At 55.9% G+C, this 27,054-nt stretch overlaps 2 protein-coding genes across 3 annotated transcripts; one reads left to right on the top strand and one right to left on the bottom strand.

Moving 5' to 3' along the window:
• Positions 1–21,242: 21,242 nt before the first annotated feature.
• On the top strand, positions 21,243–22,629 carry LRRC61 (leucine rich repeat containing 61). Its single transcript, XM_049095053.1, has one exon. The coding sequence runs from the start codon at positions 21,243–21,245 to the stop codon at positions 22,023–22,025; it is 783 nt and encodes a 260-aa protein (XP_048951010.1). The 3' UTR covers positions 22,026–22,629.
• A 205-nt stretch (positions 22,630–22,834) lies between these two features.
• Positions 22,835–26,796, bottom strand: RARRES2 (retinoic acid receptor responder 2). Of its 2 annotated transcripts, none has more exons than XM_035699634.2 (7): positions 26,754–26,796; positions 26,201–26,271; positions 25,174–25,370; positions 24,834–24,938; positions 23,806–23,901; positions 23,137–23,263; positions 22,835–22,952 (listed from the first exon to the last, which is right to left on the bottom strand). In XM_035699634.2, exons 3-6 carry the CDS (start codon positions 25,345–25,347, stop codon positions 23,147–23,149), a joined length of 492 nt encoding a protein of 163 aa, XP_035555527.2. In that variant the 5' UTR covers positions 25,348–25,370; positions 26,201–26,271; positions 26,754–26,796; the 3' UTR covers positions 22,835–22,952; positions 23,137–23,146. The 2 variants fall into 2 exon arrangements, with proteins under 2 accessions (XP_035555527.2, XP_025309168.3); XM_025453383.3 differs by lacking the exon at positions 26,754–26,796 and adding an exon at positions 26,387–26,540.
• Between the last annotated feature and the right edge of the window lie 258 nt (positions 26,797–27,054).

Here is a 27,054-nt window from a genome sequence, read left to right on the forward strand (position 1 = left end):
GAGCGTGTCCTGTCTTGTTCCCAAATACCCGAGGGCACCAGCTGCCTGCTCCCTGTCTCCTGGGCAATGATCAGCCTCCTGCAGGGGGCTGGCACCCCAGGGCCGGGGAGTGCAGTTCATGGGTGGAAATGTAAGAGGTTTGGGGGTGGGAGAGGCACTGGGAGAAATGAGGGACCAACCACTGAGGGCCTGTACCCTGGCTGAGGAGCTTGGATTGCTCCAAAGGGCAGAGCAAAGCCACAAAAGGGTTTTAAGGCGGGGGGCGACATGGCCCAATTTGATTCCTAGGATGATTTCAATAGGGTGTGTCAGGGACAGGAGCCTGTAGATATGGCCCCAGATAAGTGGTGGTGAGGACAAAGGCGAGTGGGCAGGTGGAAGGTCTGGTGAGAGTTGAAGGTGCCCAGCCTGTCAGCTGTGGGGTGGGGGTGGGCGGGATGGATCCAGACAGTTCTGGGCGGGAGGTTGGGTGGTGAGCACTAGGTAAGGAGGTCCCGGTACTGGTAGCTGGCTAGGCTCAGTGAGGAGCCGCAGACAAGCAGGTTTCAGAGTGGGAATGGTGGCCTGTGGTTTCCATTGTTTCCTGGCGAATCAGGTGCATCTGGGACATCCATGTGGAGATGTCCAGCGAGTGGTTAGAGAAGGGGTTTGAGGATTCAGTTGGTCTTCAGCATGAAATAATGGATGGTCCCAGAGGCCATGGGGTGGAGTGCAGTGTGAGACGAGGCTGAGAAAGAACCTTCAGGAACGTCAGTGATCGCAGAGTAGGCAGATAAAGGTACAAGAAGTTCTCAAGGAGGCGGGAGGGGAGCTGGGTACCTGTGACTATCACAGAGTTCCTGGAAGCAATCCAAGGGGAGGAAAAGTCCAGGGTGCCAGAGGACCCCTCCCAAGAAGTCAAGGGGGAGAGGAGAAAGACAAGTGACAGCAGGACCCTCTGAAAGACCTAGAGAGGTCAAGGGAACAATTCTAGGAGGGGAACTCCTTGGGCTGCTTTTCCTGGGTCCCTGCGGGTGGGGCCCCGGGCCTGGGGACGGACCCCGTAAGGCTGCGTGGCATCTCTGTCCCTATGGCTATAACCTAAGTTAGGCCAGCCCCCAGGACCCCCTGCTCCCCAGCTGCCCCCACTCAGGGCCTCAGGTCTGGGATGCTGAGGATCATTGGCCTGGGCCGAGGAGGGTGGGGGGCAACATGGTTGGTTTCCCCGCTCTGTCTCCCTTCCCTGGCTTCTTAGTTTTTTTGGTGTTGGAGCTCGTCTCGGCTGCAGCTCCTCCCAGACTCTCCCAGGACTTTTGTCTGTCCTTCTGTCTGGGTCAAGGTGTTCTGGGGAGGCATCCCCTGCTCTCCAGGCCACCTCTGAGCTGCTCAGGACCAGCAGCCCCTTCCCCAGCCCAGTGACTCTCCCCTCCTCCTTCCTTCCTGCCCGCACAGCCATCCTGGGAGGACAGCAGCCGGGAGCATGGGCATTCGGAGCCCTCCCCAAATGAGGCCCACGTGCTTGGTGAGGTGGGCAGGATTTGTCAAGCAAGCACAGCTGGCCATCAGTGAGAGCGAGTTTTATTCTGTAACTACGGTCAGCAAGGGAAATCTGTGCTCTGTGCCGTCCGTGCCAAGGTGAGGGGCAGTTTAAAGGGAGATGAGGGAAGGGGGGAAGCAGGGGCTCAGGTAGGATCAGGAAAGTGAGAAATCACAAAGGGTTGGTCGGGAAGTGCCACTAGGCCAGCGGTGTCTCCCACAGAGCCTGGGACAGAGGCCTGATCCGTCCTGATTTCATTTCAGAGGAATGGGGCTCAGGTCCTTGAGGAAAACGTGACAGGATTGCAGGAGATACACACATATATGTCTCAAAGGGACAGACGAAAGAGTCGTGATGGTAATCTTAGTAAATGTGCTAAGAGGGCGGAGGGCAGAAGGTCAGGAGTCTGGTTGGGCATGGCCTAGAGCAGGGGCAGAAGGCCAGGGGTCTGTGGTCAGGCATTGTCTAGAACCGACACTAAATTCTCCTGACAGCCTAGAGCCTTTTCAGACAAGAACTCAATGGGCCCAGGCTATCCCAAGGCCCCAGCCATAGGCTATCTGAAGCCATGCTAGGTGGGTCGAGTGAGTCTCTTGGGGTGGAGTCTGGATTGAAGCATTAGGTGCTGAGATCAGTTGTTGTGTAGTTATTTTCAAGGATCTCGGGCCCACCACATGGGAGGCCCACCAATAAATGTCAGCCTCAGACAGAGACGCTTGGAGAACTTCCATTAAGCAAAAGATCCCTACATATGGGCAGTGGCAGAGAGTAGGAGAGCACTGCACCATACCCAGTGGCAGAGGCGGAAGGGAAGCAGCTTCTAGAACCACCCTGGGACCCCACAAGCCCAGAGAGCAGACCCAAAGCTGCTGAGAGGAGCTAAGCTGCACACACAGAGGGTGGCCACCAGAGGGTAGTGTTTCAACCAAGGTGCTAGACTTCCAGGGACCAGTCTATGCCCCAACTGGGGAGGCCTCCCAACTGCTGTTAGAGATCAAGGCCTTAGAACATGGCTGTTAGTCGGGGAGGGGCGGGGGGCAGTTCGGCAGAGGATACCACAGTCTGGGTGAAATCCTTCGAGGATATGTGAGGACGACAATGGCTAATGTTCACTGAGCAGTTGCTAGGTGCCAAGCAGTGCTTGGGAAAACCAAAGGGCAAAGAGCTAAGGAAACTCGCCAGTTTGGTGCTGCTCAGATGCCAGCCTTCCAGGCTCTCTTCCCCACCTCAGCACCCCTGAGACATCTGGCAGATTGCGGCCTACAGAAGGGACACCCATCAGCCCGGGTTTGGAAGAGGGAAGAGGAGTTACAGACAGAAGTGTACTATTACTGCAGGCCACAGGGTTACCGTCTTTAATGAAGACCCTAAAGTAAGACCCTTGATGAGTTTTAGTTGCTTTGAACAGAAATAGGATAGTTGGTAACAACAGGAACATGAGTAGTAGAGGTGAAATGCAGCAGGAGCGGTTGTCATCTCCATGCCTGTGTGCTAGGAAGTGACCTTTGTTTACAAAGCTGGAGGTTTCCGAGACCAAAGTCAGTTGACAGCCACCACAGTTTTCCTTCACATGTAATGGCGGAAAAGGGAAGGCAGGTGACCAAAGTCCGGGGTAACTCAGACCACTTTCTGTGTCAATGAACCTGCATAGGAATCACTCAGAACAATATGAACCCACAGCATGCTAGGACCAGGCCAGGTACAGTACAAGAGAATCTGCAGGGACGGAGTGAGGATCCGAGGCTTGTAATATGCATGCACCACGGGTGGTTCTTAGGCCTGCACAGGTCTAGGGACCAGAGTTTTGGGATCAGGATGGGATTCGGTCCACCTAATTTGAGAATTATCTGATATGCTTGAAAATGACAATTCCTGGGTCCCATTCCAAAGCCTGCTGGGACTCGAGATTTTGCATTTTATGTTATTTTTTTTTAAGGATTTTATTTATTTGACAGAGCACGAGATTGAGGAAGCAGAGCAGGGTGGGGGTGGAGGGCAGAGGGAGAAGCAAGCTCCCTGCTGAATGGGAAGTGTAGACATGGGGCTTGATCCCAGGACCCTGAGATCATGACCTAAGCTGAAGGCAGACACTTAACCCATTGAGCCACCCAGGTGGCCCAAGATTTTGCATTTTATTTTTTTTAAGACTTTATTTATTTCTTCATGAGAGACACAGAATGAGAGAGATAGAGGCAGAGACACAGGCAGAAACACAGGCAGAGGGAGAAGCAGGCTCCATGCAGGGAGACTGATGTGGGACTCAATCCCAGGTCTCCAGGATCACACCCTGGGCTGAAAGCGGGCCTAACTGCTGAGCCAGGGGATCCCTGGGTTGCTCAGTGGTTTAGCACCTGCCTTTGGCCCAGGGCGTGATCCTGGAGTCCCAGGATCAAGTCCCACATCGGGCTCCCTGCATGGAGCCTACTTCTCCCTCTGCCTGTGTCTCTGCCTCTTCTCTCTCTCTCTCTCTCTCTCTCTGGGTCTCTCATGAATAAAAATAAAATCTTAAAAAAATAAACAAGCTGCTAAGCCACCAGGTTGCCCAAGATTTTGCATTTTAAACAAGCCTCCCAAAGGTTCTTGTGCCACCTACAACCCTCTAGACAGGGTTTCCCAACTTCAGCCCTATTGATAGTTCAGGTTGGATAATTCTTTGTTGGGGGCAAGGACACTGCCCTCCATTGGGAATGTTTAGCAGAACCCCTGACCTCTGCCCACCAAATGCCAATGTCTCCCTTCTCCCAGCCCCTGGTCGATAACCATGTATGTCTCTAGCCATTTTGAAATGGGGGCGAAGTCCTCCCCACTACTGTGTTGGGAACCACTATTCTAGAATCTCAGCCACTCATGTGACTGATGCATTTTAATCAATTTTTCAATCCGAGTCCTGCAAAAGGGGTTGGAAAGCTTGAGTGCAGCTGGCACTCACGGTGCCCTGGGAGCCTTTCCCAGTAGGACCTGGAGCTCCTGACCTGGAAACAACACCATGGGGAGAAGGAAGCACCCAAGCTTTAGGGGATTATTGGGTATCTGAGGAACCCCTAATCACAGTGCTATGCAGTCCGGCAATAAGCTAGTGGCTCATCGGAGGCCAAGTGAGCCAGGGAGCTCTGGTGTTGCATTGAGCCCATTAGAACCTTGAGCTCACCCTGCCAAGCATCTTCCCTGAAAATCATAGGTGGAATGGTTGGAATGGATATTACCAGAAACTCTCGGAACTACCGCCTTGGCTCCCTAACCTCAGGATTGAGGGTTGTGATAGCAAGGCTCGTCCCTTCATCTGAAAAGGTCAGCCTTTTCAGGCAAGGTCAGCCCTGGCAAAGACCTGGGAGACACTGGGGTGGTAAGTCTCTTCACCTGCCCATTCCGTGGCTCCCACAGCAGGAGCGCTGGACCTGGAAAGGTAACTGCAGACGCTATGACTTTGATCGGTTTTGATACCACGTGCAACAGCTGCATTCTTGGTCTGCAGGATTTGATTCAGCAAGTATATTTTCCTCCTCGCTCTTTCTGCTCAGCCTCCCAGAAGCTGCTCACCTTGCCTGAGCTGCTCAGCTTAGCATCAAGGTTGAGTGCGCACAATCAAGAACTGGGCTACCAGGGTTCAAATTCCTATCCCAACTGCTAGTTGAGTGAAAGTTAAATCTTTATGATCCTGTTTTATTGTTCAGTTGGTGTAATAATAATAGTGTCTGCCTCATAGAGATTGTGAATATGAAGCAAGAGAATAAAGTGCCTGGCTCTTTAGTAGGGGCTTTTTTTTTTTTTTTAGATTTTATTTATTTATTCATAAGAGACAGAGAGAGAAAGAGAGAGAGAGAGAGGCGGTGACACAGGCAGAGGGAGGAGCAGGCTCCATGCAGGGAGCCCAACATGGGACTTCCAGGATCAGGCCCTGGACCAAAGGTGGCACTAAACCACTGAGCCACTGGAGCTTGCCCAAGTGGGAGTATTAACCATGCTTTTAAAAAAGATTTGAGGGCAGCCCAGGTGGCTCAGTGGTTTAGCGCCGTCTTCAGCCCGGGGCCTGATCCTGGAGACCTGGGATCCAGTCCCATGTTGGGCTCCCTGAATGGAGCCTGCTTCTCCCTCTGCCTGCATCTCTGCCTCTCTGTGTTTCTCATGAATAAATAAAATATTTAAAAAATAAAAATAAACAAGAAGGTTTGAGAGATAAGAGAGGGAGAAGCAGGCTCCCCGCTGAGCACGGAGCCCAATGCGAGGCTCCATCCCCGGACCCTGAGATGGCAACCTGAGCGGAAGGCAGATGCTTAAGGGGCTGAGCCACCCAGGTGCCCTCCCATTGTTTCTATATACGTTACTTCCATGCCACTCTTTATTCTGCCAGGATCTCAGCTGCCTTTGCCTTTTTTTTTGTTGTTACCATCTCAGACACCATACTGATCCACTTTGTGGAAAAGGAAGCGGCAAGCACTTTCAGCACTTTGATATATACATTATGACCTGGGGATCTAGGGCCACGAAAGATGCCTGGGGCCTGTTTATGTATCTGTATTTTGTGTTTCCTGCCAAATGTCCGTGATGTAACTTACACATGCAACGTCAATGAAAACACTCAAGATTTCGGGGTGGGGGGGTGGGGTGGGTTACTAATCTAGTAAAATATAAATATTCTAAATATTCTAAAATATTCTAGTAAAAATGAAAGCATAAGAATATGCGTATTCTAAAATTCTCAGGAAAAAAATAAACATGGCAGGAAATATCCAGGAAATTGCTGAAAAACCCAGAGTACTAAGGACTCTCCCAGATACTTGGAAGCATGATAAAGTCACGATTTGCAAAGCCCCAGAAATAAAAACAATGGTGCTGGCACACAGCTCTGAGGCATGGAGAGAATCAGAAGATACAAAAGGACTCGATAAAGTGTAAAGATGTGTGTGCTCTTGTGGCAGAGGTCCTACTTTTAGCCCAAACTGGAGTTGATTTGCTTGGGGCCAGCGCAGGGGCGCTGGAAGGAGAGGAGGAGAACCGGGCCCACCCCTGGAGGATGAAGAGGTGGAACGGCCCAAGGCTAGGTCCGTCTGTCCGTCCGACTCCGTAGCCTGCGAGACATGGGCCCGGGGGGCGGGGGGGGGGCGGCGGATGCGTCCTTCTGGGCTCAGCCCAAGGAACGCGGGCTCCGTGGCCCCCCGAACAATTCCGTTCCGGGAGATGGTAGAGCGCCCTGTGGACGCGGGCGCGGATGTCCCCTGGGTCGTGGGCGACGCCTCCGCGGCGTCAGCAGGCGGCGGGGACCTGTGCCGGGAGACACTCTGACCCGCCGGGGGAACCTGCCGGGCCGGGCCGGGCCGGGCCGGGCCGGGGACCCCAACGGGAGGGCCGTTACCGTCGGCGCGGCCCTTCCGCCTGCGCGTGCGCACCAGACGCGGGGCGTGCTCGGACACATCCCCAGGGCGCAGGGAGCCCGGGTCAGAAGGGACCTCGGAGACCGGTTAGTGGAGCGGGCCTAAGACCGCTAACCGGAGGCTGCCAGACGAGTACGGCGGAGTCCCAGGCCCCGTGAGACTGGCGCGCGACCCCCTCGCCCCGGCTCTCGGCCGCCCGCGCCTGCGCACTGGGGGCTTGCCGCGGGCCTGAGGAGCGTACCGTCCGCAGGCAGGGGTGGGCGCGGGGCGCTCCCGGAAGTAGCCCTTGCGCGTCCCGGAAGCCGAGCCCCTCCCCCGGCTCCGCGGGCCGGGAAGCGCGGTGGCCGGTGGGGTGGCTGCTGGCCGCGGTGCTGCTGTGGGCTGCGGCAGGAGCCGCTCCCGGCTTCACGTGCCTGATCTCAGGGCGCCTAGGTAAGCCGGGGACGGGGCGTTGCGGTGCCGCTTCGCGGACTTGGACGCCGAGGCTGGGGGCGGGGGGTGGCGCGGGGACGGCCTGTCCCGCCCCGCCCCGCCCCGCCCCTCGGGCGGCCCGGCTGGGTCCCTCCCTGGCTGGCTGCCGCTTCCCGGGGCCCGGCGCCTGGAGCACGCGCGGTGAGGCAGCCTGAACGGAGCCGTGGTTCGTGTCCAGCACCGCTCCGTGCCAAGGACTGCCGTTGAACACTCGACGTGTTTTAGCTCACTTAAGTCCAGGACGGTGGGTGCTGTTAATCCCTGCGGTGTTGGCGATAAGGCCGGGGCCCGCTAGTGCAGTATCGGAGCTGTTGGGTGGCAGCCAGGATTTCAGCCCACGTACTCCGGCGGTGGGCTTCATGCTCTCGATCCACTATAGAAAGCAACCTCATAGAGCAGAGCAAAGAGTTCTCCTGGTGTGTGCTTTATTTTATTTTTAAAAATATTTTATTTTTATCTACTCATGAGAGAGAGAGGCAGAGACTGGGCAGAGGGAGAAGCAGGCTTCCTGCAGGGAGCGTGATGCGGGACTCAATCCCAGGAACCCGGGGTCACGACCCGAGCCAAAGGCACACACTCAGCTGCTGAGCCACCCAGGGGTTGTTCCTCCTAGTGTGTGCTTTAAAACGGGTCTCAGGGGATCCCTGGTTGGCTCAGCGGTTTAGTGCCTGCCTTCAGCCCAGGGAGTGATCCTGGGGTCCTGGGACCGAGTCCGGCGTTGGGTTCCCTGAATGAAATCTGCTTCTCCCACTGCCTGTGTCTCTGCCTCTCTGTGTGTCTCTCATGAGTAAACAAATAAAATCTTAAAAAAAAAAATAAAAATAAATAAAACGGGTCTCATTTTATGTCACTTTTGCATAATGTGAAATCCAGTGATGCACAATAATTACTGAAAACATCTCCCCTAGGGGTTGCAAGTAGCCAAACTTGCATGTGGGTCAAAACCCAAAAATACATAGTAGTTTGCCCTACTCTCTTCCTTCCACATGTTCCTCTCCTCCCATTCTTTTCCTACCTACTTTTCCTCTCCTCACAGGTAAGTGGGTGAAGGGATGAGAAGCCTAGGACTTGAGAGCCCAGCCAGTGCTTTGAAGTCTCCTGGGGTCTGGGATGGGTGGAAAACGCAGGAACTGAGACAAGAGGGGGCCTGCCAGTTGGACTGGGCACTGAAAACTCTGAGAAGAGTGTGGTGTAGTTACTGGATGGGCTGAGCTCTGCACAAGGCTCTGGGGGAGGCAGACAGAAGAGCAATAGAAAAGTGGCTCTAAATAAATAAATAAATAAAGAAAGAAAGAAAGAAAGAAAGAAAGAAAGAAAGAAAGAAAGAAAGAAAGAAAGAAAGAAGAAAGAAAGAAAGAAAGAAAGAAAGAAAGAAAGAAAGAAAGAAAAGAAAGAAAGAAAGAAAGGAAAGAAAGAGAGAGAGAGAGAGAGAGAGAGAGAGAAAGAAAGAAAGAAAGAAAGAAAGAAAGAAAGAAAGAAAGAAAGAAAAGTGGCTCCTTTCCTTCTGGGCATGCACATGGGAAGAGGGCTGCTGAGAGTATTTGGAAGGAAGCCCCTGCTCCAGGTCGCCAGCATCCACCTAAGTGCAGAGGCACCTGCCCTCTTTGGCTCAGCCAGCAGGTTGCTGTTTCTGGAGACCTGTGGCTTCCCTTTGGGAATCTGTAGGCTCCAGGGCATAAATCGTCTTACTTTTTTTCCCCCACCCATCACTTCTTCTTTCCTGTATAGTTAGCCTTACATCTCTTCCCACTGCACCCCTTCTCTTATCAGAGGTGGAGCCAAGCCCTTTATCTCCTGTCCCCAAGCATGATCCTCCTTTCCCCAGCCCACCTCCAACACTGCAGATACCTACATTCCCCCGACTCCTGTTGCACGGCCCTGGGCTCCATCTCCTTCATCCTTCATCATCTACCTGTCTTGTCTGGAAAGTCCCCCCTTGGCTTTCCTACCTTCACTTTAGGTTTTTTCTGCATCCTTCTCTGCCTGTCAGTCAACCTTCAAAGTCCATTCCTTCTGTAGCCCCTTTACAACGTTGCCTGGGCCACCGCCCTCCACTCCCTTCTCCCTCTGGCCTTTTCCCTTAGTTCCCATGGAGATGTTTACTTGAGTCTGTATCTTTAGCTCTGACCTGACTCTGTCACATGCACTTCTAAAGATTTGTTGCAGAAGAACCTCAAAGCAGTATGTTCAAAAGTGAACTGCATGAGTAAATGGGATCATTAGGGAGTCCCTCTCCATAGCCTTGGTTCACCTCCACATCCGCACTCAAGCATAGTCTGCCCCCTGAATGGCTCTCCAAACTGTCCCTACCGCGCTAACCCCTCTACTGTTACCTGCTCCAGTCTTCCTCCCCTCCTGCATCCCAGCACCCTGCCTGCTTCTTGTGGCCTCGCTGTGACATTCCTGACAGCTGCCCAGTGGGTCCCCCAAGGGCCTCCCACCTTGTGGGTTAACAAGTACAAATGTACATTTGTTGTCTGTTGTGAGAAATGTCACAAGTAACTGCTTACTAATCATCAAAGTACTGGGGTTTTTGAATGGTTTTCTTTTCAAATTATACATTTTAGACTCACTTAGAGGCTCTCCGTGATGTCGGCCTCGGAGTCATCATCCTGATGGGCTTCATCGGAAGGGAAAGCCGTGGTATTGCTGTCGATGCCAGTGCTCGCACAAGATCCCAGGTCTACCCAGGGAATCCATCAGGATTTGAGGATACTGAGGCGTAGCCTAAAGTGAGTGACTCCTTCAAGACAGAATCTAAAGTCCAATGTTATAGATTCAGTTCATCTGAGGGTCAGCCTGAAGCCTGGCCTTTGTGACACACACACACCACTCGCTTTGCTCTGGTGCCATGAGCCCACTTCCAAGTTGTCTTCTTGTCCTGAATCCCTAGTGCTAGCCAGGTGGTTCCTCTCCTGTATTTGTGTCTTTAGGGCACAGCACTAGCTCATGGTGGGTATCTGATGAATTCTTGTTAACTAGTCAAGTAGGTCGAGAGTATCTGCAGAGAACAGATGCATGGATGGGACAAGGCTAACTGGAGAACAGAATAGGTTTGGTGTGGCTCTGGTTACAGTCCTAACACGCAGGTTTTTCCCTTTCCTCAGCCATCACCAGGGGGGGCAGGTCTGGTGCGGGCCTGGTGTCAGTAGCCTGCTCTGAGTTCTCAGTGGGGATGAAGCCTACAAACTGCTTCTGGAGGCCTGCCACTAGCTCTACTCTTTCACTCTGCCATTGATCGTCTCATTTCTACTCCGGGTGTCTGGTTCTTCATTCACAAGATCGGAGCTGAGGTAAGCCTGCTCTAGTTCTGACCTCACCAGGGCACTTCTGGGACCAGGACGGGGTCTCACATCTCATCAGTACCCTGGTGCAGCCCATTCACAGCACCCCTCCCGTGGGGGTCAGATATTTGTGTGGCGGCCGCTGCGCTCCTAGGCAGTGGGCCTGCGGTGATGCCTCTAGTCCTTCTGAGGCTTTCCCAACTAAAAGGGGGTCAGCATGAGCATCACTTTGCCCACCCTCCTCCATGGGCAGAGTCTTCCTGGAGCTACGTCACTGGGCATGTCACCTTTAAAGACAGTCCTGCCGTTCGAGGTGATTCTTCTTAATGTTTAACATCACTCAGTGTCAGAATGTTCTCATTTTAAATCTTCCGGCTTGATCTGTATGTTATTTCTGGTGTGAAGAGACAAAGCCCACTTGCTTTCCGATGTGCGTGGGGGGGTGTTAGGTTACTTTTTTCTGAGTCTTCCTTTGTCCAGAGAAACACATTCTGGTGCTGGGCTTTGCCTTGCATTTCCTTTCCATGTACTTCTCTTCCGACTTCCTTGTGTCTCTTTTCTGTTTTGACTGAATCTGAATGTGACCTAGTCTCTAGGAGAACGAACAAGGGAAGGGAGTTCGGGATTGTGCTTCTCCTTGGGGTCTGAGCATCTGGGTGGGCAGCTGTCCCAGTTACAAGATTGAGGGGACTGTAGGAAGAGCAGGTGGACAAGGGGAAGCTGAAGAGAGCTCCCAGCCAGACAGGCCCGCTGTGTCAGTATGTGAGCACAGCCCCAGTTGGAGAGGGTGTATAGAATGGGAAATGGGACTCAGGCAGGAACCGCGGCCAACAGCAGAGGAATGGGCAGAGGAAGAGGGATCAGACCAGAGGCTGCAAAGGAGTTGCAGGTAAGAGGATAACCAAGGACATGTGGTGCCCCGGGGCCACAGGAAGATGGCATTCCCAGTGGAGGACATGGGCCGGCACCCCAGCGCTTCCAGAGAAGCCTATTGGAAGAGGCGCCACAGAGGATGCTGGTGGCCTTGGCGAGAGCAGTGTCAGGGAGCGGTGGGGGTCAGAGCCAGAGGAGCAGGCTTCGGGGGGAGTGGGAGGTGAGGAAGTTTGAGCAGCCCTTCAGTAGTCTCTCTGGGACAGACAGAAGGGAGTGACAGGACACTACAGGGCTTGAGTTGCATGCATTAGGGCCTCCTGTTCTGTGCTCCTGTGCTGTGTTCCCTGATGCAAACTGACTTCTAGAAAAAGAATTTCAAGAGATCTAGCAAAGCCATTAGCTACATCACGGCCTAGTAGCCTGTGTTGTGACCTGTTCCTGGTGCCCTGCTGGGTGACAGGTAAAGCCCAGATGCACGGGATGCAGAGAGCAGGGCTGTGCTCCCTCCTGGCTTGAACTTGAGATACCTGCATCTCTTCTAGGGGGACCTACCTGACTTCTTGGCAGGGTCCGTCCCCTCCTTGGGGTCTCACATCTGCGGGTGGTGCTCCTTCATACCTGCACATTGGCTCTAGCTTTCCGTGTTGTGAGTGTGAGTCTGTACTACATGTCTGTACCTGGAGTCCACGTGCATGCAGGGGCTTCACCTACTTTATAGCACATCTGCAATAGAGGAAAATTGCCAAGTGCCTACTAGGTTCTCGGGAAACACAGAAAGGAGAGAGAGAAACCTCAGTTTGGCCTGGATAGACGTAGAAACTGGTAATGTACAGAGGGCTGTGAGCTTCCTGTTAAAGGCTGCTCCATCCCATCTGCAAGAGTGAACGTCAACCTTCCCCAAGGACACTGTGGTCTTGAGAGTTCTGTCCTGGGGCTGGTGTCCTAGGATCTCACCAGGCCTGCACCCTCTTATCACTTCCCTCCTCCCCTCCCCACTGCTTCCCTCTGGCCTTGCCTTCCCCCGCATGGTCCCCAGAGTTGAGTAGGGCAGTGGAGAGCCACTCTTCTCATCTTACTTTACAGCCTGGGCCCAGCTGCTCATTTCCCCCAAGTTCCCAAGCATGTTGGAAGTAGAAAAAATCAGGAAGCCCCCCAAGAGGCATACACCTTCAGGATTGTTGGGGCAGGAGCCACCTGTGTGTGCTAACTCCTCCATGATCAGATCCAGGAGCTCGGCTAGTACCCTGGCTTTGCCCGGCTCCAAGTTTCACAACAGAACTACCAGTACTTCTCACAGACGTGGCTGGGGTGCTGGGGGGCGCCTGCTGGCAACGGAGGATAACCTGGAGTTCGTTGATGCGGAAGAGAGGGCTGTCAGTGGCCACAGGAAAATCAGAGCCTCTGCCTCTCCAAAGGGGAGTGAGAGGGATCTGCTGCTACAGAGGAAGAGACCTCACTCTCTCCCCAGTTCCTCCCCGATCTCTTCACCTGACCAGGTTTTCCTTGAGGAGCCGGAAGAAGGCACCCTGGGCCTCCCAGTCTATGGTGAGAAGAGAAAAGCCTGCTCCCTGGGGAGCCCTGATGTTCACCCACCTGCCTCCCATACAAAGTGCCTGGGCAGCCCGGGGCGGAACAAGCCGAAGGGAGACTCTGGCCTCTGTAGCCTCATATCTGTGCTTGAGCAGGAGCCCCCTGTGCAGCCCAAGAAGAAAGTGTCCAAACAGAAGGCACGGGGCCAGAGACGGGAGGGGGAGCCCACCCTGAAGAAGGCGAGAGACCTAGTACTCAGCTCCGGCCCGGCCCCCTGGCTGCCAGCACCACTCCAGGCAGTCAGTCCAGACCAGTCAGAGGTGGGCCAGCCGAGCAAGAGCAAGAAGGTAAAGCAGGCTGACATCCTCATAGCCCATCTGGCCAGTGAGGTGAGATGCCTCAAGAAGTGGAAGAGGCATTTGCTTGCTCCTGTGGGGGAGACGTCATCCCTGGTGAGCCTCCAGAAGCCACCCTGCCTGAAGAAGCTGATCAGAACTCCCAGGCATTCCCCTGGCTCTCTGGAAATCAGTCACAAGCCCCTGTCCGATATCAGACGGTTCTTTACCTTTGACTGCAAAAATGTCTGCAATGTCACCTGTATTCTGTGTCACGCCAGCATCAGACAGGGTAAATTTAAGGGGCATCTCCAGACCTCAGGCCTGGTCCATCACCTGGTGAGCAAGCATGGGCTGGAGAGAGAGAGAAGGCCGGCTGTGGCCAGCCCGGGGGAGAAGGGAGAGCTGGAGGAGAGAAAGCACAAGGGCCTGCCTACAAGCCCTGCTAGCTTGGCCCCTGAGGGGCTCCCATCCCCAAGACACTGCCTGGACACCTCAGCCTCGGAAGACAGTGGCAGGGTGCCGGGCCCAGGCAGGCCTGAGCAGCTCTTCCTGGCTCTGCCACCCTTGTCCCCTTCCATCAATGATGAACCTGTCGTTGTACCCCTGGCAGTTGGGGAGGGCCGGGGTGGCACTGACATCACTGGCCAGCCCCAAGCACAGGCCTGGAATCATAGCATTGCACAGTTGCTCTGTAGCCTCACATTGCCATTCTCCTTTACTTCCTCCCTGCCTTTCAGAAGATTCATGGCCCAGGTAAACCCCTGCTACCAAGTGCCGCCTCCAGCCTTCTTCTTTGAGAAAGCCTTGCCTCTACTCCACGAGGCTGTCAGTGAACAGGTGTGTCGGGAGATGCAGTGGGCCAAGGGCAGCTGTGTCCACCTTACCGTGTCCACTGCTGCCCCAGATGCAGTTGTGGATTATGTGGCCATCACTGCCCACTGGGGTGCAATACTGCCGGGCAGTCGGCAGGTGGCATCGGAGAGCCCACGAAAGCAAGCAGTGCTCTTGGTTCGAGGCCTGGCCCAGGACAGCAGCCTGGAGGAGAGGCAGCAGGCGCTGCAGGAGCAGGTCCGTCTGTGGCTCAGCCGCAGCACCCTGCGACCAGGCTTCCTGGTATCGGGCAGCTGCGCCAGCCTGGAGCAGGCAGTGAGGATGGAGGGCTACACCCACATCCCGTGCTTTGCCCACTGCCTCGACTCCCTGGTGAGAAACTTCCTGTGTCACCATCAAAGCATCCAGACCATCCTGGGTACGGTCAGGGCCATCTGCAGCCATTTCCAAGGCTCCTCAGGGGCCCGGCAGCTCCTCAGCCAGCTGCAGCAGCAGTGTGGCCTCCCAGCCCACCAGCCCTTTTGGGAGCTCTCAGACCACTGGGTTTCTGCCTACCGCTTGATGGAGTGGCTGGTGGAGCATCGGCAGCCACTGCAGGAGTATGAGGAGAAATACCAGCTGGGCAAGGCCGGGACGGCCCTGTCGGCTACCTTCTGGAGCCTGATGAACAGTCTGGTCATGCTCCTGCAGCCCTTCCACATGGTGGTCCAGGAGGCGAGCACTGCATGGGCTACTCTAAGCCAGGTGCTGCCCCAGCTACGCTACCTGCATATCATCCTGGAGCAGATCCACGAGCACTTTAAGGAGCAGGGTGGTTCAGAGGTGAGCGCAGCCATCAGGCTGGCCAAGGGCTTGGCCCTGCAGGTCTCCACAGACTGCCAACTCAATGAGCTCTTCCACCGGAAGGAGTTTGTGCTGGCGACCCTGCTTGACCCCCGCTTCAAGGGCAAGATTGAGGCCATCCTGCCCATGGGGGCTGACATTGACCATTGGAAGCAAGTTCTCGTGTACAAGGTGAAGGAGATCATGGTGTCCGACTGCTCCTTGCCTCCCTCCCCTTCCCCGCACAGCCCCAAGACCATGTGTATGGGCGCCACCATGAGCAGCAGGATGGTCAAGGGCCTTGGGGCTGAGGGGAAGGATGGGACAGAGCCGGGGTGGTGCAGAGGCAGCTCCAGATCTCTGCTGCTGGGCCAGAGGGAGCGGAGCTTGCTGGAGCAGCTGGAAAGTGCGGGGCTGCTGGCGTCTGAGAGAAGTGGAGCTTCGCTTTCTACCAAGAGCCACCTGGCCAGCATCATTGTCAAGAAGTACCTACGCGATAACGAGACGATTGGTGCACAAGAGGACCCGCTGGTTTACTGGGAGAAGAGGCAGGAGGTCTGGCCAGTTCTGGCAACACTGGCTACTGTCTATTTGTCCTGTCCCCCGACAGGGGCCTTCTGTGAAAGTGTCTATACGTCTCTGGACAGCCCTGCCATCCTGGAACACAGCACCCCTCTCCCAGTGGAGACCGTGGAGCGTCTCCTCTTCCTGAAGACCAACTTGGAGAATTTCCCCAACTACACCATCCCTTCCCTCCTCTTCCTCAGTGGGGACCTGGCTGAGGGGGAGCAGACCAGCACGGCAGACCTCCAACAGACTCCCTGAACATCTGCCTGTGGACACACCACCTGGGCTCAGGGGCGAGCAGAATGTGCACCCTAGGGTGTTGGATGGGGCTGCCCAGAGTCCTAAACCTCTTTGGAAGGAATAGGGACAATTTCTCAATCCTTGACAGATTGCCTTCTCCCAGGAGATACCGTTTTCCATCCATCCATTGTTTTATTTCTTTCTAGTGGTTTATGCATAGAAAAGATCGAGTCAAAAAAAAAAAAAAAAAAGAAGATCCAAGTGACTATGAGTTGTGCTGCACAGTTCTATAAACTGCAGTGTTGGTGGCTAGTAAGGGCCCTCCATGCAACTTGTCTGTGCATGTCCAGGGATACATGCCCTTAAGAGCCCTGCTTTCTCAAAAAGCGACTGAGGACAAGGAGAGGCATGGGCACTGGCAAATGGGAAATACATTCAGCCAGCTAGAGCCTGGAAAGCTGTGGAAGCTTTTTCCCAAGTTGCTTTCACTGTAGAAAAAAGAAGCCCTGAGTTAGGGTGGCCATGTTAAGAAAGAAGTATGCATAATAGTTTTCTTGGAGGTCTGTGCTTTGTTGTGGATCCCAGAGTGGCCAGAGAACCCTAGCTGATGGGACTGCCCAGCCAGTGAGGAGGTGTGGATTGAGGACAACTGATGTACCCAGTCCTCAACCTTCTTATCCATGGTTTGTTTCAAGACTCCTGGAGATCCTGGGGTTTCTTTCTACAGTGAAAACAGTCTCTCCAAAAGAGCTTCATGGCCTACCCAGCTTTAGGAAGCTGCCTGTACCTCTCCTTCTCCCTGGTCACTTGTAAAGTGCAGGTCCCCTACCTGGAAGCAAGAAAGGCTGTCCATCAGACCCACTGGTGCCTTCCTTCTGGGCAGGGTGCAAGAGCTGAGTGTGTGAGCCCCAGGAGCCGGTGTATCAGGTGAAAAAAGAAGGCAAAGGAGAGGCCGGAGGACCGGGGCAGGTCTGTCACCCTGCACATGACTCTGCACAAGCCCAGCTCTCCTGAGGTGCTCAGGAGCTGGAAGGGTGGCTCTGAGAGGGAAGGTAGGTAGGCAGAGGTGGGGCAAGGCACTCAAGGTCTAACTTGAGACTGGGCCCTGGCTGTGGGAGTGAGCCTGAGATACCTGTCCCCCTGCCTCCCTTGGAAGGGTTAGCAGTCATGTGTCGCTATAGGATTTTTGGAAATTATTGAAAATGTAAGGAAGCAGGAAAAACTACCCATCATCTTTCACTCAGGCAGCCTTGTTAATACTTGGGACATATGTCTTTCTCTTTTTTTAACCTCGGGATCATAGCCTTTGTCCTGTTTAGTATGTAGTATTTTCATAATTGCATCTTCTTTCTTAAATAAAGGTTTGTGAAGATCACATTTAATGGTTGGAGTAGCATGATTTCAAGTCTGGCCTCCATATTGCTTAGATCACATCCCCCCCCCCCCCAACCTCCCCAGCCATTATAGGCTCCCTGGTGATGGGAGGCGAGGCTCCTAGGGAGAGGAGCCCAGGCTATGACTGTACCTCTTAGCACCTCCAACTCTAACTCAAGTGCAGTTGGGTGGTAAGGTCAGAGCATGGCCCCAAGCCTCTCCCTGCTGCTTTTCCTTGACATATATGTGTGGCTCTTAGACACTTGGGTATCCCAGACCTCCCTCCCAAATTCTGACTCAGTAGGTAGGGTGAGAGGCAGGAATTTGGGGTGCCCCCAAGTCACCCTGTGTGAGGGAGATGTTGCTCTGCACTGCTTTTCCCTAAGCTGTTCTTGCTGCTCGGTGTCACTGAACTGGCTCTCCAGCATTGGCAGGCCAGGAGGCATAGGCAGCAGCGTTGGGAGCATGTGGGAGTGGGGGGAGTAGAGGAATGTGGCAGAGAAGCCTGCTGGTCCCAAGGAGTGGCTCTGGGAGGGTGGGTGGATGCAGTTTTGTCCCTCAGGAGACATTTGTCAGTGTTTGGAGACATTTGTCACAGCTTGATGGTGGGATTGCTACTATCCTCTTGTGGGTGGCAAACAGGGATGCTGGTAAGTGTCCAACGTCCAGGATAACCTCCAGGACAAAGACTTCTCCACCCTCCAGTGGCAGAGGTGCTGAGGTAAAGAACCCTGATCTTCATTGTGGATGGGGGCGGGCGGTGGGGAATGGGCCGGCAGAAGGATCTCCAGGGTCCCTGGAGCAGCCAAGTGACTGTTCACTGAGGCTGCTCTGCGTTAACCATTTCTTCTGAAGACAGAGCTCCCGCCTGCTCTGGCTGGCTCATGGGCCTTATTTTCTGGCCCACTTACTAGGTAGGTAAACTGAGATTCAGCAAAGGTAGTCCTGAACAAGGGAAGACAGGCCTCCTGTAGGAAAGCCAGGTGTCGACTGTGCTGAGTGTCGTCATAGTCTCATCTACGTAACCAAGCCCCATTTACAGATACACGTTGGACCAGGAGCTTCTGAGCACTACTTCCCACAGCAGGACCAGGATAGGAGGACTCTGGTTCTTTATTGAGGAACATGGAAGCACTTGGGTGTGGATGAACCATTCCATCGTGTGGGGCCTGTCCTGTGCTGCTGGCTTGAGTGTGAGTCAGGTTCACACTGATGGGAGGGCACTTGGTCGAGCCCACACCCTCCTGGTTGAGGTGTGCAGATTTTGGGTAAGATAGGCCCGGGAGCAGAGCAGAGTTTCATCCCCTGGAGAATTAGAGTTCTACCTTGGTGACTATGCAGTACTGGCACTGGCGAGGGTATGGGGCCCAGGGTGGGAGGTGGAGGGCCGGAAGGCCACATCACCTGCCAGGCAGGGCTTTGGGGCATGGAATTCCCGGTTTCCGGGGAATGTGTTCTTTGCTCCTGTTTCCTCTTCTGCAAAAAGTGTTCCTCCCAGCTTTGTTGTGGGGAGTACATGCAGTTCCCTCCCTCCCCCCACCCCCTTCTGGTCCCCTCGTCCTTTCCTGCCCCGTCCCTCCAGATGTCATTGAGGTCACTGAACTGGTTCCTCAGGGCATCACTCCCTAACCCATCACGCTGGGCTGTGGCTGGTGCTCCTCCACCCAGTGGCCTCCTCTCTGAGTCCAGTGGGCCTTTTAACACAGTGTCCCTTCCGTGTCCTTGTACGCCTGCCACTGGCTGCTCATCAGTGCCCTCCATTCAGCCTCATAAATGCTGGTGTTCTCTTGACTGCAGCCCATAACTGCGCCTTTTCACTGGACGCCAGGGCCTCCTGACCACTTTCACCCCCAAAATAGTGTGTGGCTAGGGAGCTGGGGAAGCTCTGCATCATCCTGGAGGGAAGCCTGCAAATACTTAAAGAGGTCTGTGTCCGCCCAAAGGCTGGCCCATGAGCCACACCTTCCCACTGGGTACCTCTGCAAATGACGCTTGAATCCCTTCAGCCTAGAGCCTCAACTGCCTCCTAAGCCCGATGCACATGGTCACCTCAAACTGGAAGTCTTCTTGACCCCCAGCTTGTCCTGTGTGTCCCATGTTGAGAAGGGAGCCCCTGCATCCAGTAACGCCCTAGCTAGATCCTTGGTAGTCTTTCTAGGCTCTGTCCTCTGCAGCGCTTACTACCTTCGTGAAGCCCATGTCTCCCTAGTGCTTTGTGGCAGGCTTCTGGTGCCTGGTGCTCCTCTTGCACCCTTCACCCCTGTGGGCAGCACTTTTAACCAGATGCAAAGTTGACTGTGTCTCTCTCTCCCTTACAATCCCTGGTAGATCCTGCTTGAAGAGTGACCCCGACTCAGTGGGTGCCTTGAATCGCTTCTGGAAAGAAATGAAACAGAAATGAAGGGGTATTGCAGACTAGAGGGTTGCTAGGTAAAGGCATGAGGACCCACTTCTCAGAGGTGGGGAGAGAGGCAAGGGGGAGGGGGAGGAACCCTAGGCCTGGTTTCCTTGGAGAGGGAAATAGAAAGTGATGTGGATTATGTAAACGCAGACTTGGGACTCTGGGGTACTCTGGATCCCAGTTTTTATAAACAGCAGGAGTGAATAGTCCCATGGTACTTCACAGGCGTCACTCTGCCTGGTCTGGGCCTGGCTAGAGTCTGCAGGGTTGGGAGGCTGCCACTTGGAGCAGAGGTCCCTTCTTGTTTTCCTCTCTGCTGCAACCTTGACCCCTCCGTGGGCGGCATTGCCAGTATTCTTCCCTCAGGCCTCCCCCTTCCACTCGCACTGGCACCTGGCCTTATGCCGGCCCACATCCCCTGGTGCCTGGAAAGGCCCGCCTTCCCCTGCCTTTTTGGAACTGAGGTGCTAGCCAGGTCCTTCCCTCCAGCATGGCTTCTTTGCCTGGCCTTCTGCCCCACTTGCCTTCTCTGGCTAACCCTCATCCACGCTGCATGGCATACAGGGATTAATCCCCTTCTACTGGGGATCCCTGGGTGGCTCAGCAGTTTAGCACCTGCCTTCGGCCCAGGGCATGATCCTGGGGTCCCGGGATCAAGTCCTGCATCGGGCTCCCTGCATGGAGCCTGCTTCTGCCTGTGTCTCTGCCTCTCTCTGTGTCTCTCATGAATAAATAAATAAAACCTTTTTTAAAAACTTAAAAATGCCCTTCTACGGACTCCAGAGTGAAGAGCTAGTTGGGGGAGCCGTGGGTGGTGGAGCTGTGGGCAGGTGACCGTGGCCTCAGGGCTGCCAATGCCACTCCAGTGGCCTGAGCTGAGCCTCCAGGCCCCATGGTCACAAGCAGGGGTTACAGTGGACCCACACAATCTGGAAACCATTTTGAATTTGTTGCTAATGTTTAAAAAAAAAAACAAAAACACTGAGTCACGAACATTTTTGGGAGAACGAAGTAAGGCCCAGTGTGCTGTCATTTGTGGCTGCATATGGAAGGGAACAGAAGAGATGGTGGTGACCTGTTAGCTATTCAAGAATTAATTGGAATGGCTAAAAAGAAACACCTCAAAATTATGAAGGATGGATCGTGAGCAGTTTCCGACAAAGGAAAGTGAAGAGATTTTGTCTCCAGGTACAGATATGGAAAATGGGAATTCGGTCACATGGCACCTGAATTCCATCTGGTATAGCCATAACTGCTGGAGCAGTGTCGGGGCCCCTGTAGGTGCGGGCCTGAGCCTGGCCCACCTCCCTCAGGGGGCTCTGTGTCTTCGGGTCTGGCTGGGCTGGCTGGATCTCTGTCACCGTGGAAGAGACCGGGCAGTGCCTCATGCTGCCATTAGGTCAGAAAGTGCCCAGGATATCCAGAGAGGCCCACTCACTGTGTGATTCTCTCTCTGTAGGAACCTGTCAGCCCTCAAGGAGGGCTGTTGCAAACGGGCCTCTGGCACTGGCCCAGACACAATCGATGGTGCCTTTTTCGGGGTGAGCAGTCCCCCGACCCCCAGTGGTGGCCGCGTCCCTGTGCCAGGACCACCGGGGCCCAGGCCTCCCAGACTGCCTTCATCAGATGGAGCCCCAGGGTGAGAAGCCGGGAGAGGCGGACGGGGTGTGCATCACGCCCCAGCTGCTCAAGTCTCGCTCGGGTGAGTTCGCCCTGGAGTCCATCCTGCTGCTGAAGCTTCGGGGTCTGGGGCTGGTGGACCTGGGCTGCCTGGGGGAGTGCCTGGGGCTCGAGTGGCTGGACCTGTCCAGCAACGCGCTCACCCAACTAGGCCCGCTGGCGGCCCTGCGCCAGCTTGTGGTGCTCAACGTAGCCAACAATCGGCTGACGGGGCTGGAGCCGCTGGCCGCCTGCGAGAACCTGCAGAGTCTCAATGCCGCGGGCAACCTGCTAGCCACCCCTGATCAGCTGCAGTGTCTGGCTGGCCTGAGGGGCCTGGAGTACCTGCGGCTCCGTGACCCGTTGGCCCGGCTCAGCAACCCATTGTGCACCAGTCCCTCCTACTGGGCTGCGGTCCGGGAGCTGCTTCCTGGCCTGAAGGTTATCGATGGTGAGCGCGTGACTGGGCGTGGCAGTGAGTTCTACCAGCTGTGTCGGGACCTGGACAGCTCCCTGCGCCCTGGCTCCAGCCTTGGCCCCCGGGCCGCTGAGGCCCAGCCCTGGGTAGAGCCAGGGTACTGGGAGTCATGGCCCACCCGGAGCAACTCCATCCTGGAGGAGGCCTGCCGGCAGTTCCAGGACACCCTGCAGGAATGCCACGACCTGGACCGCCAGGCCAACGACAGCCTGGCCAAGGCTGAGCAAGCACTCAGCCCTGCGGGCACTGCCTCATCATCCTTTGTGTTTTGAGTGTGCCCGTGGCCAGTGACAGCTGGGCAACTGGCCCTGGGATGGGTACACAGCAGCCTGGCTGCCTGTATCTGCGCGCCCGCTTTGGTGCGTGTCATCACAGTTTCGTCACTCTGGCCACTGGGCTTGCAAATCAAGCTCTTTGCTTATCCGTGTTCCTGAGAGCAGCCCCCTCCCTCACACCCCTCCCTCATACCAAGGACACACCTGCCCAGCTGTCTCCAGGAGGTGTAAGGGCCCTCTTCAGGCCGGTGGCAGGGTGTGAGGTCCTCCTGCCTCCTACTCTGCGAACCTGGAGAGGAGGCCCTGTGTGGAGCCATGCCCACAGCAGCTGCCACCCCTGGCTGCTCAGGTCTGAGGCTTTAGTGGAAGAGCGCTGCATCTTCCCAGGGCTGAAGGTGAGAAAGGCAGGGAGGGTGTGTGTGTCGCCCCAGCCAGTCCTGGGAGAGGAGGGGCCAGAGCCTGGAAGCTGTGGTCACCCACCTTCCAGAGTTGCCTATCCACATGACCCTCTGCTAGGTGCTCCCGTCCCATGTCACACAGAGCCCTCACTGCCCGTTCTCACCCACCTGATCCCTATTAAATCTTCCTGTTCTAAGCATCACTGCCTGTCCATTTTTGTGGGTGACCTTTGTTTTCCCAAGCACGAGCGCCTGAAGGCAAGACGATGTCCCTGGGGCCCTGTTCTCTCCTGTTTTCTGAGCATTGGACAGGAAGTCTCCTGCTCCCCCTGGGGCTCTGCTCCTCTTGGAGCACCCTAATCCCACAGTTGAGCTTAGGGGAAGGAGGGCATGCAAGAGGAGAGAACATCTGGGAGAGCACTTTTATTAGCTCGGGGATGATGGGATTGTCCTCCCTGAGCTCAGGGACAGGCGGGGGTCCTTTGCTGGTTACCTCCTGCAGCTGTCCGGGAAGCGGGACCCAACTCTAGAGGAAAGGAAAAGGAAACCTGAGATTGGATGTGAGGGAGGGTGTTGGGGTCAAGTCAAGCTCTCTTCCCTTCCCCAGCCTCCCTTGGCCCCACACCAGCCGAGCTTCTAGCCCAGAACTCACAAGCTCTGTCTCAGCTCCGTGGTGACCTCCCCTGTCCGGGGCACCTACCAGCACCTACCTGTGGGGCCTCAGCTGGGAGGCGGGGCCTTGAAGAAGGCAAATTGTCCTGGGAAGTAGTAACTGTGGGGGTCCTCGCCTGCGCGCTCCACCCTGCTGCACTGAGCCTCCTGGTGCTCCTCAGGCTCCTGCCAGTGCAGGCAGCTGCTCAGGCCAAGGGACAAACAGTGCCCGGGGAGAGTGTCCCCGTGGAGGGTGCTCCCCGGAGAGGGGTGACTGCACATCCCTTAGGGAAGAGTGGGGCCAGGCCCAGAGCCCCTCCTTGCCCCTCACAGCTTCCTCACCCCTTACCTCCTCCCCTCACCTCCACTCTTTTCTCATACCCCCTTGCCCCTCCTCATCCCCTCCTTGCTCCTCACCCTCCACACACCTCAGTCCATGCCTCTGCCTTTTTTTGTCTGTTTGAAGATTTTATTTATTTATTCATGAGAGAGACAGAGAAAGAGGCAGAGACACAGGCAGAGGGAGAAGCAGGCTCCCTGCAGGGAGCCCGACTTGGGACTTGATCCCGGGTCTCCAGGATCATGCCCTGGGCTGAAGGCAGGCGCGAAACCGCTGAGCCACCCGGGCTCTCCCATGCCTCTGCCTCTTATCTCTCCCACAGGCCCAGCTTCTCCACCTTCCCAGCCTCTTCCCCAGCCTCCCCACCTCTTCCTCTGCCCACTCTTACCTGGTGAACCTGTGTGTGGATGGGGCAGTGGACCATCCGGCCTAGAACTTTATCTGCAGAGTTCAGCTTGATGCAGGCCAGGCATTTCCGCTTCCTCTGAGGGAGGGGAACGTGGGGCCGGGACAGGAAAGAGGTCAGGGCAGGCATGCAGCCCCCCCTCCAATCAGGGTAGAAGCTGGGGGTGCTGCGTGCAGTGGGGAGCAGCCCCCCTGGCAGGCCCTAGAGCAGAGGGGCAGGGGTCCTGGGGCCAGCTGGCTTCTGGTGCAGCCCACCTGGGGCCTGGGAGATTTCAGACGTCAGAGCACCCTATGGCTTTCAAACTATGGACCGTGTGTGTGTGTGTGTGTGTGTGTGTGTGTGTGTGTGTGTGTGCGTGCGCGCGCGCAGAACTCCTTCCCCAGATGGGTTCTCCCCACCTGACTTTCACTGGGGCCATTCTGATGAACTGTTCTCAAAAGGTTTGACGTGAACACAGGGGTCCTGACATAAAAGTGTGGAAAATCACTGATACAATCCAGTCCCTCCCTTAACGGATGGAGGGAACAGGCCTTCAAAGAACCTACTGAGTCACAGGCTGAGGCTCGGAACAGCTGGGACATGGGGACTCCCCTGTAGCAGTGGTTATGCCCCCAGGGGGGCTGAATGCAGTCAAGCGCTGCATGAATCAGCCCAGGCTGGGCTGTCTCTATTTGGAGACTCAGAAAGTGGAGAATTCACGCGGCCTGGGCTGGGGGCCAGCTGAACCCCATGCCCGGGGCTTCTTTCACCAGTGGCCTGACGCCTGAGAGAGGAGCCCCGGGGGGAGGAGGACAGGAGGACAACATCAGATCCCCAGTCTCAGACTGAGCCTCTAGAAGTGGGACCACTGCTCCACCCTCAGGGCTTCTTGCTGGATCTCTCCACCTAAACCAAAATTACCAACCCTTATACTGAGCAAATGCCCCATCTCTCTCTCTTTCTCTTTCTCTCTCTCTCTCTCTCTCTCACACACACACACACACACACACACACCCTCGGTCTTCACTCACCCCATTGGGTTTGATTTTGCAGTTGGCTTTTTTCCAGTCCTTCTTCCGGCAGCTCGTCTGCTGGAGTTTAAATTCCAGCCTCACGAAGGTCCCTGCAGGGAAGGGCTGCCCACAGAGAAAGCCAGCAGCTGGCTGAGCATGCAGATCAATTCCTGGATGGGCCGGGTCCCTCCTCCCCCATCCCCCGCTCCTCCCCAAACAGCACATCTGAGAGGGTGGCTGGGGTGTCGGCCTCTCCCTGGAGAACTGGGTGCTTGTCGAGCCCAAGCACGTTTGCACCTGCTTCCTGGGAGCGCACCTGTGGCCTCAACCCCTCCCCTCCCCAGGCCACGCCACTAACCGTGTCCTCGGCTCTGTCCACACTGGTCTCCTTGAAGGCCCACTGAACGGGCGGGTGCTTATGAAATTCTTCCAGGGCCACCTGCAGGCCCCGCTGCTGTGCTGCGGTGAGCTCAGCCCTGCCCAGACCCACCGCGCCCAGCCACAGGGCCAGAGGGATCAGCAGCTGCCACATGGCCTCACTTGGTCGTCGTGGCCCTGCAGAGAGTGCTTAGTCCTCAGCCCTTCATGCCAGCCGCCGAGCTGCCCGCTCCCTGGCCCTGCCGCGGGGCTAGCGCAGGGGGGGCTGCCTGACCCACTCTGGGCCCAGGTTGGAGGGGCGGGAAGTGGCCCTTTTGTCGAGAGAGCCCTGGTATTCCCCTGGTCCCCTGCTCCTCCACCCTGCCCCCCACCAGTCTGGGGCCAGCCCAGCCCTGGTTGGGCCTAGTCCTGGGAAGGTGCTGAGCTGGTTTTTGTCCTCAGGCCAGCAGCGTGGGAAGCCCCCCCGCCCCCCCCCCCCCGTCTACTCCCACCCTCCCCCTTTCCCCTTCCCACTTTCCTGGCCCATTCCTTCTCCCCCGCTGCGGGGTCTCTGGTCCCCTGTCTGCCCGCTGCCCTCAGAGCTCCTCTCGGCTCCCCCATCTCAGCCTCTGGGGTCTGCTGGCTCGCTCCCAGTCCCCGGAACCCTGGCCCCCGCACTCCCTCAGTCCCCCAAGGCTAATTCAAGGGGGAGGGGCAGGATATAGAATGGAGGCCAGCTGGAGGCCAAATATTTCTGGGAGGACGTAAACACAGGGGAGGGGCCCAGAGTAGGGTGGGAATCGGGAGGGTGCTTAACCCTCCCTGTGCTGGGGCTGCCCAGGACCACCAGCCTCCGGCCCTACCCCTGGCCCCACACCCTGGGGTCTCACCTCAGCCCCACCAGGGCTTTCTTCAGGGAGACCCCCTCCTCCTTAACTTCTTTTCTGGGTCTTCCCTGCCACTCCTCTCCCAGCCCTTCTGATCTGCCCCCTAATGCATGACTAGGGTTGCCTGAGGCATGGACTTACCGCTCGAACTCTGTGTGTTCCGGTGGCCTGAGAACAAGAAAGCTACAGATGTGGAGACGGAGGTCCTCTCGCTGAAAGATACCAGGTGTTGCCTTACAACCGGTTGACAGATCTCACCCCTGGAGCTGCTCCTTTGGCCCGTCTCCTTCCATCCAGCTGTCCCCCTGGCCCACTCTCCCCCCTCACCTCTTCTATGCCTCAGGGTCTCTGCTGCCCTTCTCCTGGATGACTCGACATCAGGCTGTTAGCCTCTTCCTGCCCCCCCTTCCTCTGGTCGGCCCCCATCTCCTCCCACTCCCACCCCCTAGGCCCCTCCAGCTTCCAGCCCGCCCAAGGCTCCTCCCCACCCCGTTAGGACCGGCCTCCTGGCAGCCTTCCGAGACCTTCCTCCCATCTACCGGCAGGCCTCTCTGCTGAGATCTTGCCACCAGACCTTGACCCCAACTCTGGCCAAACCACCCTCCCCTCCCCCTGGCCCAGGAGCCCAAGCATTTGGTGGTCTTGCCCCAGCCTCTCCTCCATAGGATATGGGGCTACCCTCCCCACTCCCTACCCACTGTCCTGCCTCTGTAGGGCTGCCCTCTTCTTTGGCCCCAACTGGGTGACCAGTTCCCAGCATCCTCAGACACACATTTCAGGAAATTCTTCCCAGAAATACAGCCATCCTCAAACCCAATGAGACCTTGAGGAGTCATTTGACCCCTCCTCCTGCCTCCCAAGCCCTAGAACCACACGGAGAAGGAAGGCATCTCTGTTAGAGATGAGTCTCGTGTTCAGCAACTTCTATAGGCAGCAAACATGTTCAGTCTTGATCCTGCACATCCCATCCTTAGTGGTGATAGATTCAGGGGTCT

This window comes from Canis lupus, chromosome 16 (assembly GCF_003254725.2).
Source record: "Canis lupus dingo isolate Sandy chromosome 16, ASM325472v2, whole genome shotgun sequence".
Lineage (NCBI taxonomy): Eukaryota > Metazoa > Chordata > Mammalia > Carnivora > Canidae > Canis > Canis lupus.

What these genes read in the sequence shown, in the direction of transcription:
- LRRC61 (XM_049095053.1), top strand. Translation starts at nt 21,243, where the DNA reads ATGGAGCCCCAGGGTGAGAAGCCGGGAGAGGCGGACGGGGTGTGCATC.
- RARRES2 (XM_035699634.2), bottom strand. Translation starts at nt 25,347, where the DNA reads ATGTGGCAGCTGCTGATCCCTCTGGCCCTGTGGCTGGGCGCGGTGGGT. An exon ending in TGGACAGAGCCGAGGACACG is followed by an intron (nt 24,939 to 25,173) that starts GTTAGTGGCGTG and finishes CTCTGTGGGCAG; the next exon opens with CCCTTCCCTGCAGGGACCTT. An exon ending in TCCACACACAGGTTCACCAG is followed by an intron (nt 23,264 to 23,805) that starts GTAAGAGTGGGC and finishes CTGCACTGGCAG; the next exon opens with GAGCCTGAGGAGCACCAGGA.